The 13888-nt window shown below is 45.9% G+C and overlaps 1 protein-coding gene across 1 annotated transcript in view; it reads right to left on the minus strand.

Annotated features, from left to right (window-relative positions):
* The window catches only part of CDH23 (cadherin related 23), a 1152220-nt gene that overhangs the window by 153449 nt on the left and 984883 nt on the right, over window positions 1–13888 (minus strand). The window contains exon 35 of the mRNA XM_078641088.1: window positions 3617–3873. Coding sequence (XP_078497214.1) covers window positions 3617–3873 — 257 coding nt within the window. The remainder of the gene's footprint in view (window positions 1–3616; window positions 3874–13888) is intronic.

Here is a 13888-nt window from a genome sequence, read left to right on the forward strand (position 1 = left end):
GACAAAATGTGGCATACTCTTGATATTGTTGAAGGTCAAGGTAGGTCAGTCTTTAATAACGCAGTCTTGGTCTTTGTGTATTCATTCATAAAGCACTTCCACTTGCCTGCTGGTGATGACTTTTATGTATAAGTACGTTGTTATGTAAGTTAGGGAATACTTTGGGCCTATAGGCGTCACACAGTAGGTGGTTTCGCCTTGCTTGGAAGGGGACCACTGCATTCAAGAAGACGTTCGTTGCTTCACTAAACTGTCTCCTCTCTGCTGTCTGGTATCTCTTTGTTCAGTTTGATGACTGTCTTTTGTATGCCACCCAGATGCATTTAATTTCCTAATGCCTGGATTGTGATTGAGTTGTTCAGATTCCCGACAGTTTAATGGCCAACAGTTCCAGGGCCTTGCAAGTTTTCGTTATATAATGATTTTCTGCCCCAGCTGAAATTTGAGCCCGAAGGTAAAAGCCGAGTGGGACCTGATGTTTTTTTCAGTGAGTACATTGGACAGAAATCTAAAAGATCTCCTTAAGCAAGTGATTTGCAAAGGTGTTGGAGCAAAGCTAGCTTATCTCCGTAATATACTATAGGGGTCTCTTCCAGCAACATTTTTTTCTCAGGAAAAGAAGACATCTTAGTTAGAATGTCCTGTTGTTAAGTTACTGAACCCGCCATCTATTGGCCCCAATTAGGGTATACTCATGATTTCCACTTCTTCTTCCTCCTTGAATGCCAGGATTTGTGCATGGAGGTGCCTGGTATGTCGAATATGTTGTCTCCATTGGCGTTCTTCTTTATGTTGTGATTCTTGATGTTGTTGCCTGATGCCTAGCATGGATTTCATGGTATTTGGACTTATCACTCAGGACTCTAATTTGCACATTCACAGCCAGCATGTGCACCATTTTTGTGACTTCCGTCTGATCCATTGCTTCCAATTTTGATTCCATTCCTCAACTCAGTGGCCTATCTGTTCCATATCTGTTTTTAATGTGGATATGACATTCAACATCCTGAAAAATTGCCTGGAGCTCTGTTTCAGTCCTCTTTTAATTTCTTCCTTAGGTCTTGTAAGAGCTCTTTTAGATCATCCTTAGATGTATCCCCATTGACGTATTTTCGCTATCTTGGCAGCCATGCCTGGGGCATTAGTTTTAATCTTGTTCCCAGACTGCAGCTTTGCGCAGACACTCGGAGGCAGGATTAGGAGGCATTGATGCTTGTTGTGTATCTCCTTACCACCGCTGGGCCAGTTTTCCCGAAGTTGACTTTGGGACTGACCTTACTTAACGTAATTTACTTACTTAACATCGATCAGCCATGGAGTGTGATCATGCCTGTCTTTCCTCCATGTGTGAAGGTTCTTCCCTATTGTGACTCCCCAGTTTCAGTTATATCAAGAACTTGTTGCTTCACTGTATTATGTACCCAAACTCTCATGTGGATGTACCTCATTATTTAGTGCGCAAAGTTTTCACCACCATTTCCATAGGGACCTCTTCCCATTTGCGAATGGGTTACCGCCAACTTGAAGTTGGTGGTGAAATACAATTGTTTTGCAACCTCATTCATGGTCACAAAATAGTCATGCATACCATTAGGATTTGGTATATGGAAGGGACGCCCTAAACACACCCCCTTCCAAATACCGAATCGCAAATCCACACTGCGATTTGGTAGAAGGTTACCAAATAGCAAAATAGGTTTTGATACATGAGAAAAACCTTTTTGCCGTTCACAGACGGGTCGATTCTGCAAACTGGCCTGTTTGCAAACTCAAAATCACTTGATTCATGTGGCCCAATATCCCTAGATTATTTAAGGCAATTGTGATTGCACATGTTACAACTGCTAAGCTTATTTTCTTAGTATGCTACATTATTAGCTGTTTAATAGTATTTTGCCTCAGCATGGGTTTTGGTGCTACAGTCCCGCATTTTTAAGCATGCAGACTTCTGTAAGGTAGTTAATGCAGTTATGAGTAAACAATAATGTTCAAGCAACAAACGAACAGATGATCAGAGTCAGTTGCGCAGCCAAATATCGGATGGGATGAACAATTGGACAACTTGGAGCCATACGGTATAACATACGCACAAGTGAAAACATAGGACAGACCAGTTTTGCACTACCTTGTTGCACTGCGGACTGGAGTAAAAACTGGGGCAAAAGAAGTTTGTCGATGTTCATATTACAGAAAAGTCAGAACACCAGGGCAAATTGGAGAAAATGATTTGTGAAACAATTGCTAAACATATAAAACACAAGGAATTGCCTAGAAATCATTTCATGGGTCCAGTGGAGATGTGAACAAAAACAAATCACAGCTCATGAGTAACCTTTTTTTGGCCAGATATTTAACATTTGTAAGTGGAGATAATGTATTTTCTCACATTCTTTGTATATAAACTAAGCAAATTATTATGAAATTTACATGGTTCAAGTGTTGGCCCATTCCCTTATACACAGACCGCAAACATGTTGCAAATTGATTTCCTTATTTCTTTTGCCTCAGTGCAAACTTATGTCATAATGTCCTTGATGCCCTATTTAATTCCTCTTTCTCTTATTCCTAAAGCCATTCAGTTAGGTCTCCGACATCTGTCTATAAACTCTGCATTAGTACAGCCCCATTACTTTAACTTCCGGAAAAAAACGGGGCTTATTTCCAAGAGGCCTGCGCTACTGGAGTGTCACTTCTTTTGACGCTCCGGTGCCGCAAACCTCTCAATCATATCTGTGAGGCTACACAAAGCCACCCTGCATGGCTCTGCATGGCATCATAGATATGGAGTAAGGCGCTCCGTTGCCTCACTCTGTGTCAAGAAGGCGCTCCATGGGCGTTGGAGTGTGTCTTCCCACGCAACACCCATGGATTTTGACGCTGCCCCAGATTTACTAAATCCTGTAAACCTGGTGCAGCACCAAAACCTTACTCCTTCACATAGCAGGCACAAAGAGGAGAAATGTTTTCCTTTCTCCTAATTTTTTTCATCTTTCCATGTGCGGTACATTCTACAGCACACACAGAATGAGGAAAACATCTCCATGGATTGTTTTTGTGAAGGCAGGTGCTCCTTCCTGCACAAAAACAATTGTGCCAACAACGCAGACACCCTTACAACATGGTGCAAGGGTGCCAAAGGGTGCCTACATTGGCGCTAGGCACCAAATTGTGCAGCGGTGCTGGCTGATATTCATAAATATGGTGCTTTTCTGACCTTTCAACTTGACATAGGGCAGTGCAGAAAAAAGACTTGCGGCGCTGCCCTACGCCAATTTTGTGTAAATGAGGTCCTAGGTGTCTCATACACACAAAGCTTCCACGTCAAGGAAGTATGCACAGAAAAGTATAGATTCACTCTTCTTAACTCTTCATCTACTTAGCCTGACAATATTTTGGCAGTCAATATTGTAAAGTTCATTGAGTGTAGGCTGATATAAAAATGTTGATAATGTTGTAGAAGACCTCAACACCTCTTACCTTCTTCTCTACCATTGGGTAAACAGATTTGACTGCAGACTGTTTGTTTGGCTCTAACTATAGATGGGTAAGGACACGTGGACCAATGTTATGAGTGATGTGGTATAAGGGAAGTATTCTGGAAACACTGTTACAGTACCTGCACATCATCTGTGTTGACAATGGCACCTGTGATGTTCGAAAGCAAGCGAATGAACTCCTCTTCAAACTGGCGCACACGATCTGGGATCTCATTGATGACAATCTTGAGTCGCTGGTCCTCCCGCAGGATGTAGATTCCAACAATGGCCGTGTCATTGTGCCCCGCCAGATCCGACGCCATGATGTCCACAATGAAGTATCCTGGACTGTATGCTGTGAAGAGGTCATAGGTCCGCACGATCCCATCAACACGTCCTATTAAGAAAGAAAAAGGGCAACATTGTAAGTGACAGGAAATGCTTCTACTGAAGAAGAGCTTTAGGGTCATCATTAGTGAAGTCTCCAGTCTTATCTTGATGCCAATCTAGGCCATCTGAACCTGCCACTTTCATTGTCTTGAAAAATTTCTGGGTGCGTCTAAACATACTACAAGCATATATATTGCACTGATGGTGTATTGGATGACCTGGACTTAGCTTCGGGACACATGGCCTCTTTCTGAGTTGCCATCTCACTGGAATCACGCCTCAGCTTTAAAACTTAAAAACCAGTGCAGTATGGATGATTATATCCTACGCCTGACACTACAAGGCTAAAGTGCAAGACAGGGGTATTATTGACTGTGAGGAAGGATGTTCTATGATATTTTGAATCTCCGATTCCCAAAACGTTTTATATGCTTGCTTCTATGGCTTTTTAATGGCAACATAAAGTATCTTTGACTTGACTTGAATCCCCTCATCCTAGAGAACATCTGCATTTACTGCGATCTCATTTGGGGATGGGGGAAGTGCTATGCTGCGCTAAGGATTTATAAAGCACATGGCTATCCTGCGGCCTTCCCAGCGTTGAGATACAAGGTCCTTCGCACAAAGGATCAAGCAAGCTGCTCATCAAAAAGATAGGTTTTGAGAAGTTTCCAAATTTTTGTTTCTTTCTCAATCATCCTCAATGTTAAAGGCAGTAACTTCCATATCTTTGGTTCCAAATAGGCAAAAGACCACCATACGCTACTAGATTTCAAGGAGTCTTTGATCAGTGGATCTTAGTGATCTTTTAGGGCTGTAAGAGAATAACAGCCGCTGAATTAGTGGGGAACTCTTTTTATAAATCACTTGGTCAACGAGACAGAGAGATTTGAATTGATTCTTTTGAGGACTGGCAGCAACTGCAGACCAGGTCTATTCAGGTGAAAGGAAATCTCCTCCCCCTACCCTGAATTCAACCCAGGTCCCATTCAGCCCAGCCCTGACTCATCAGACGTCTGGAGCCATAGCCCCCTCCCAGATCCTGTCACAAGCCAGACATGCAATACACAAACCTAGCAGAGGCATACTTGATGGTTAGGCAAGCAAATACCTACTTTCAAAAAGTGGTATTTTCAAACACAGAATGTAAAAATCCCCCTTACCTTTAACATTCTGAGTTCAGGCATACTAAACTTTATTTTCCTAGCTTGTTCCTAGGGTCAGTTATGTTAATAAGATGTTAGAAACTAACTGCTGATTCCGGCCTATGGGAACAGATAGCCTTGCAATAGTGAAAAACGAAATTGGCAGAATTTCACTATCAGGACATGCCACACACATCAGGGCACGTCCTACCTTTCACATACAATGCACCCTGTCCACAGGGGTACCTTGGGCCTAACTTAGGGGTGACTAACATGCAGAAAAGGGAAGGTTTGGAGACTGACAAGTGTGTGCACTTGCCAAGTCGACATGGCTGTCCCAGACTGCACACAGGCTCTGCAATGGCAGGCCTGAATCACATTTTACAAGCCACGTCTGTGGGTGGCTCAATCAGTGCTGCAAACCCACCAGCAGCATTTGATTTATGGGCCCTGGGCACACATGGTGCACTGTACTAGGGTCTGACAAGTAAATAAAATCAGCCAATCATGGAATCACTAATCCATTACATGAATTTACAACAGGGAGCACTTGCAATTTGGCACTGAACAGCAATGGCAAAGTGCCCAAAGCATCCACACCAACAAAAATAGAGTCCAACACACAGCAAAACACAGGAGGTAGAGGCAAAAAAAATGAAGTGAGACCCACACCAATGGTGCCAGGTCTAACAGCTATTTATTGTATTTGTTCATGAAAGCAGACGTGTCCTGTAATCTGTGGGTATTGACTTGCCTTCTTTTATTGTGCTACTTGATCCCTTTTGAAAAAGACACCTTCTTCCTGCAAGTGAACAAGCATATAATGCACCCAGCCTAGTAATTCAAGTTCTGCCGGTTGTTTCTGGGACAAGTGTTTACGAGCTGCTGGTTACCATAACTACTTCCGATACCAAGAGGCAACCAGTTTGGAGGCTAAAGAGCAACTCATTCTTTCCATTTACATTCTGCAGCATATGTAGGGCACCCATAAACTATGACAACGTTCTCTCATTTAGCATGCTTTGTGAGTTTTTACTATTTAAGATTCTGCTTCAGCCATAGGTGCTGACATCACAGGCTGATCATATCTACCCACTAGATGTATTGGAATTCACTGACCTTAGCTTTTCACTGGTATTTTGGCACTGAATAAGAGATGCTTATTGCTACCCAACTCAATGGTTCTCATTTTATCGACCTCAGAAAGATGAAAAGCTGAGTGAACCCACGGGGACTTGAACCTGTGACCATGAGGTCAAACACAGGCCCCTACAGTGGACAAATTAGTCCACTAAGGCACCACACCCGGCTTCCCTTTTTAGGTCGAGTCGAGAGCCAGCGTGCATGCGCGCTCTGCAAGACTAATTTGTAGAGGAGTAGGGAATAGAAGTGTCGCCCACTATCCGCCCATTTTTGCCATTGGCTTGTGTCATTGTCCATCCTAAATGCTGGCTTTTGATTCAATGGACATGTGAGTCCCTTCTTAGCACTGCCTCCTCTTCATTTGTCACCTCCCATGGCGACTGGCCTCTTTACTTTGGTTGTTACACGGTATGTGTTATTTAGACTGTGAGCACTATTTTCTTTAATGAGGGTCTCCTACTGCAGGCACGGCTTCCTTTGGTGCCTTCTTTACTTCCCCCTCGCTTCAGTTGTTGTGCCTTCTCCCCCCCCGCCCTCCCTCCTGTTGTCCGTGCCTTCTCTTACCCCACCAGTTTGCCCTCCCATTGTCCGTGCCTTCCTCGATCCCGTTATTGGTGCCTTATCCCCCACCCCCTGCCTGCCCTCCCTCCTGTTGTCCGTGCCTTCTCCCACCAGTCTGCCCTCACTCCCTCCCATTGTCTGTGATGCCTACCATTTGCAATACAATAGGTCTCGCGTAAATGCGAAACCTTAAGCATTGCAAAAGGTGGGTGTCTGAGTGGCCTTTCTATAGGCAGATGGGCGCTCATTACCTCCTGTTTAGCAACAGACAGAGGTATCACACCCTTTGTCTCGCTGGCCGGCCCATTAATGTGGGCACATAATGAGCAGGGGCAGGGGGCCTGAGTAGAAGTGGCCTCACTTGTTTCTAGGTGTGTTTCAGCAGTGTAAACTAACGCGTGCATTTCTTCCCCACCCTTGCTTTTTTTTATAAGATTACACTGAAGAAGTCATTTGAGGAAAGGCATAATGCAAATACGGGCCGATATTTTTTTGCGTGCCCGGGCCGATTTTTAATCCAAATCCAACCCTGTCTGTCTCTCTTGTGCCTTTAAAGTAATGAATAAGGCATCCGATCCATGCTTGCAAAAACAACAGTTGATGGACAGAATGCAGAACAATGTCATACATTCACCCCAGTACAGAGATCTGGGCCTAAATCCATTGTTTTTTTTGCACTCCACACCACCCCAGTTCAGACATGGCCATATGCAAATCAGCCTTGACCCTGTGCCTCATGGGAACAGTCCAGCCCGAACTGCCAAGCCATGTCTTTCCTGGACCGAAATCAAGCATCCTAGGAACCGGTATCCGATCCATGCTTTCCAGCGCGGGGCTAGAGTTGCAGGGTCAGCGGTTTCACTGAACGGGATAGCGGGGATACCGTGGCGTGGTTATGCACCTGGGGTGGAGGGGGTGCTCCAGCTCCCGCATGGTTGCCTGCAGCACCTGCCTGCGAGGGTGTACTCATGTTGGCGTATGCAGCTGGGACTGGGCTGCCCTCTGGAGCAGGCTTGCTGGTTTGCCTCGTGCAGGGTTAAAACTTTGCTTAATGTTTTTTATTTTCTTCACAAACCTTCCCCCCCCCGCCCCTTTGGCCTCACCTGTGAGTAGGTGCTGTTGTTTGTTTTCAGTTTTTTTTTTATAGAAGGGCCCAGTTCCCTGTGAAAGTGTCCTTGTCTGGTGCCCTGGTGCCCAGTGACGGGCTGTGCACCTCGTGGACTTCTAGAGCACCGCAATGTTCAGGAATGGCCACTAGGGGAGTCGTAATCCCCAGTATTGCACATGTAGTGCTGCCAGTCCCCCGCTGCATTATTGAGCGCTCACCTGCAGTGCGGAGGGCGTGCAAACCGCTTGGAGGCCTGGGGAGCATGTGAGGAGGTGGGGTTCTGACGACGGCGCTGCCCGTGACCTCTGGCACGGGACGTGCTGACTTGGTTTGCTAGTGGCAGGCAGGCGATGTCTCCAGCGGGCAGGTCAGGAGGGGCTGAGGAGAGGGCCCACAGCGGAGCCCTGGATGCCGGGGCCGGTGGTCCACCAATGCGTGCACGCAAAATAGCGCAAGCATCCTCCGTGCAGATGCCAGGTATGGAGCGAAGCATGTGTCCACTACTGCCCTCGTTGCCAATTTGCTGACCTCAGGTGATGGGGGTGACCAAGGCCTAACGGTGCCCCGTACAGGGAATAACTGGAAGCCACACACTTTACTTAATGGTCGGCAGGAAGACCTTGTGCGGTCTCTCTGTGGTTTATTTATCCCCTCGGGACGAGCCCGCCCGAGGACTGCATGCGTTCGATGCACTGTATTGGAGAGCCAGGATGGCTCTCCACAGGGACGGCTCTCCGCCCAATGATTCTGCTACTACAGTGATACTACTAATAATATTTCAAATAGCGCATCGTAGCACTGATCTGCCATGTCTAAACACCGTTTTAATGAAATGCTATAATTGCTCCGTTGAATCGTACTCAGGGTTTAACGTGTGACATGCAGGTTATAGCAAATGTCAGCCACTGATCGGTGAACTCAGAGCCAACTTCCCTACATATGTCTTTGAGACTGTGCGCCAGTAGAAACGACCACTAAAGAACTACAGGATCATTTTCTAATCTAGTTGACTTTAATTTCATGACATTGTGCCAATGTGTTAGATTTTCTATGAGTGCCTGATAAACGCGAACCCCTTAAATGCTCAAAAATAACACTGCACACAGGGCTTTAAGTGGGGGGGCTGAGGGGGGTTGAGCCCCCCCAGTTTTTTTAGGGGCCTCGAAAGGGGGCTCTAGGGGGCTCTATTTTCGGCCCTCAAAGGTCAATGGTAGGTTGAGCAGATGTCCCGGTTTTTGTTTGGTGTTACTAGTGTGGGTAACATGTCTTGATAGTGAAATACTGCCAATTTCGTTTTTCACTATTGAAAGGCTATCTTGCCCATAGGATAACATGGGGAATGCTGTGTGACATATTTACCTGCATATCTTCCCGTAACGGCAAGATAGACATATGGAATCTGGTATCCCTGAACTCAGAAGTTAATAACACATCCTTTAGTGAAGATGGTTTTTAAATTCTAAGTTTGAAAATAGCACTTTTAGAAAGTGGCTATTTTCCTGTTCAACCTTTCTGTGTGCCTCTGCCTGGTTGTGTATTGACTGTCTGGTTTGTGAGTGACAGGGGCTGGGGGCGGCTCCAGGAGGCTGGCTGAGTTAGCACAAGGCTGAATAGACACATCTGCATGTAGAGTGGTGGGAGGAGTAACACCTGGGTCTCAATAGGGCTGTGCCTGCCTGCCACAATGCTGGCTCCACCTCCTGCGGTGCGTCTGATGGCCCTGGCGCACACTCACAAAGTAAGAAGAGGTGCACTGGCAGAGTGCACCCAGAACTGGTTTTGATTGGGTCCAGGACCCCTCACACAAGAAAAACAAAGAATTTTGGGGTATAAAAGTAGGACTGGAGCCCCAGTAAAAATAGATTAGGAAACTTTGTGATCAAGAAGGAATCCGTGCTGAGTGTCTGGGAGCTGACCTACAGTTGCTGTGATTGTTGAGGAAGGGACTGTCTGCTGTGTGCTGTGTCACCCTAACTTGAAGAGCAGCTGTGCTGTGTGCTTTGCCCCTCTGAAGCCTGCCTGTCTCCAAGGGCCTAAGAAGAGCTGGGAACTCAGGGATACAAAAGTTCTCCAGCACCCACCCTTCCAGCTGCTGTGTGGGTCTCTGTGCTGTGCCTTCGTGAAGCTGCCGCACTGTGAAATCTGTCTCGGTGTGCTCATTGTCACACAGCTGGGGCATAAGGTTGTGAGGCCTGCTCTGCCTCAAACATGAGCTGCCCCAGGATTGAGTCCCTCGCGCTCTGTGTATGTGGATTAACGCACCGCTGAGGAACTTTGGAGCGCCTGCTTTGCCCCCGAGCGCTGTGTGCGCATTGAATCCACCGCCACCCCTCGAGCTGTGTTGTGTGCCCGAGGCCGGGTTCGCCGCTCTGAGAAGGAGCCTTGAAAACACCCTGCCAGTATTCCCCATCACCGGCCCGGGGTCGTCATTTCCGAGCCGCGCTGGGATTGGTCACAGCAACGAGGATTTCCCCTAGCAATGCGGAGGTTCGTCAGGCAGAGCTACATTGTGTCTGGAGAGGCGCGAGGCCTCCCCTAGCAACTGGGGTTCCCCCGCGCTCATCTTCGAGGAAAGGAGCTGCCTGAACCTGAGGTTGAGGTGCGTCGCACCGGCGAAAGAGGCTGCACCGGAGATCAGCGGGGACCGCAGAGCCCCCTTCACATCCTAAGGTAACCGGTAACCGGAGTTTGCACAGGGGGGGGAGATTATGATCACACGCGCTATCGGCAGGCCTGCCTTCTCATTACAGGTCGCCCTTATGCTACTTGCGTGTCAGTGGCATAACAAAACTTGAGGGGGCCCCCCTGCAAAGTACCTGGGGGGCCCCCCTGACCACACTCAGGAGCTTGGGGAGCCCTGCATCATGGGGGCTGCGGGTGGCCATTGTTACACCACTGGGGGGAGATCCATATTCAAGACTTCTTCTGGACGTTAGCCCAATAGCTGCCCTCGCTTTCCAGTTTATAATTCAGTTCACATCTGGTTGGCAGCTCTCGCAGTTGCTCATTGTCGCCCTCTCTATTTCTTGGGTCACCGTTAGCACCTCTCCTGCCATGCCCCTTTGTAGTGCTGCTTCTTGCCTACTTTGTTTGGTGGGTCTTACCAGCGTGTTTGCAGTAGTGCGTCGGGTCCTTCAGTCAGATTCCTGGCACGCCCCCGGGTCACTGTTGTACCACTCACTGCTGAAACCAGTACGGCTTGTTTCATAAGGAATCTATTCCTTGTTAGATGCCCAGTATTATCTGTACAGCACATGCCCTCAGTCCTACAGGCAGTCAGCTTTCCACCCCTTGTAACACCAAGACAGGGGATGCTGTCTCTTGAAACAGAGCTGTGCAAAAGAGGTGGGCTCCAGTTCGCCATTGCTCTTATAACAGAGGGATTCTCTTTCTCACCTGATTTCTGGGCCTGTTAGCACTTTCCATCCTGTGCACCTGTTGGCACTTTCCATCCTGTGCATTATTGCAGAGATTGAGGGATGGCACGGGCTTTCAGTGGATTCATGAGTCTGAAACTTGACAGCAATTCATGTTAGAATTATTCCCATCACCTTGTTGGTTGTTGCGGCTGACTCCCTAAATGCAGCGGCTATGCCCAGTTGTGGGTACCACGCTCAATTGTCATAGGAACCAAGCTATACCTCTCTGATGAGACCCAAGTACATTCTGCTGACTCCATCTCTAGTTACACATTAGTTGCCCCAACTAATGCATTGTAGTGTAATAAGAAGGTGTTTTACAGTTGTGATATTTGGGTGATTCTGTGACTCCACGAGTGCAGCTGGGGCATTTTTGAAAAACATCTCAGTCACATTAGTTTTGAAATAAGGTTCCACACGTTAGGAGCATGAGTCCTCCAAGCCAAAGAACTCAGTCAATTTCATTATTCACCAGGTTAAAGGGAACATTATCCAAGTGAGCATTTTTAAGAGAACATTACCCAAGTGTACATTTTTCAGATAACATTACCCACGTGAACATTTTTCAAGAGAACATTTTCTAAAACAAGAGTGATTGTGTATGTGCTGTTTATGATGTTTTGATCTGCGTAACCTATATAAAGTAATTTATATTTTTATAAATAGTTGGTGTAGTGTCCATTTGTGGTGTTGCGTTATGTTACTGTGAGTGTTGGTACAAATACTTTACACATGGGTCTGCTCGTGTCAAGCTACCAAGGGGGTGAGCAGGGGTTATCTACAATGTGTACCCCCTTACCCGGACTAGAAGTAAGGGTGCCTATTTGGACAAAGGTACTTAGCTCTGCCAACTAGAGACCCTCCAGATCTAACAGTGACACTCTACACAGATGAGGAATATACAATCACACTGACTGGTACCAGGTATAAGGCTGATGTGCAACTTCGCTTCGACGTGTGATTTGACAAATCCATTGCACTTGGGTTTCTCAGTGAGGGAAAAGTGATGGGTGGAATGCTTGAATTATACCATATTTTATGTTGTTAAAAAATGACATCAAACATCTTAAAGGAAACCATTAGTCAGCATCAAGTGCCTTTGTTAACTATGCAGTCTCAGCGAAATTGCTTAGTTCCTACTGGGATACCAAATAACACTTACTTGAAATTAGACAGTTTCCCTTAAGTGTGTAATAAGAGAATAATTAAAGAAAAATGGGAAGGAAGTGCTCACTTAAAGCCAGCTCCACAAACTTTGGGCACATTTGCACCAATTACTGTGGAATTTCTCTCTGGTGATGGTTAAGTTTGCTCCAGTCTTGAATTGGCATTTTCTCCCAACAACAAAATGTGGTGTAAAAGCCACCATTCGAATCAATTTTTTGTAGAGACTATTTCTTCATCCTTATGGGTAAAACTCAATGGTCCTCCATTTGGAACATTTGACGCAAAGCTGTATGTAAAGAGTTGGCTGGCAAGAGGTAGAAGGTCTGCTGAAGAAAATTGTTGTGAGAAACCCCAGCAAAATAGACACAGTGAATATCTTCAAGGGTTTTGGGAAATTCTGCAATAGATTTCTAAGTAATGTAAATAATTTTTACATGTTTTTTTAAAGTGTTTGGTATTTTATGGTTTATACTTAACAAATATACTTTTTTGCCTATTTTATTATCCTTTGCTGGATGCGACTTCATGATTTTCTTAAGCACTCAATTATCTTGTTTTAGACCACGCCCCTACTCGGATAGGCCACACCCCTTTAAGCATTTTGTCACGCCCCTTTTAGCGCACCCCCAGGTTTTTTTTCCCACTTAAAGCCCTGACTGCATCCATAATCAGCCATCCGGTAATTGCATTTGCTCTTCAGAACGATTGTGCATCTTTGATAGTTCTGTAATTTACATTTTTCGATTTGCTCAAATGAATTTGACTTTCATTTTTTTCGAATGCTTAATCAATATCTGTTCTTACCAAAGGCTTGATGACCGCTTTGACTTTATAAACAGATTTTCAATAAAGTGGCCGAGTCTGCCATCTGGTGGTCAAAAGCGAAATAGGTTCTGACATATAAAAGTTGCTTGATTCTGTGGCACCTCCAGTAAACAAGGTTGATGGTTTCAAAACGAACAACTGCCACATTCCTGACGGCTTCAGCTACTTCATGATGAAAAGTCTCATATCATTGAAATCTTTTGCGGAATCTCAGGACTGACACAGATTTTTTGCTTGAAATCACCCATGAACGTCAACCGTATACCGGAATGTAGAAGTGATCAGTGCAGAATTCGATTAGTAAATGCAGCGTAAGAGAACTCCGCGTTTCCAGAACTGCCCTCCAGAAAGTCTGCCAACCAAGTACCAGTAGCAATTATCTGGTCATGAGTAGAGAAGCGACATTAAAGGACCCAAAGCTGTGTATTCTTCCCTATGGAGCACGAGTCACCGTCTGTGCCAAACAAGGCAAAAAGAAACATTGTGAGGAATAAAAAATGGGGTTGTATGTTGGAAGCCAAACACTCAACCCCCCCCCCCCCCCTCCCCCTTCACGGGCAAGCATTTCACAGGCCCTCCCACTGTTTCTTCTTTCCAAACAATAATGTACCACAACAGGGCCGTTTCTAAGTGTTTTGCCGCCCTAGGCAAGAA

The sequence above is a fragment of the Lissotriton helveticus genome, chromosome 5_1, assembly GCF_964261635.1.
Source record: "Lissotriton helveticus chromosome 5_1, aLisHel1.1, whole genome shotgun sequence".
Classification (NCBI taxonomy): domain Eukaryota; kingdom Metazoa; phylum Chordata; class Amphibia; order Caudata; family Salamandridae; genus Lissotriton; species Lissotriton helveticus.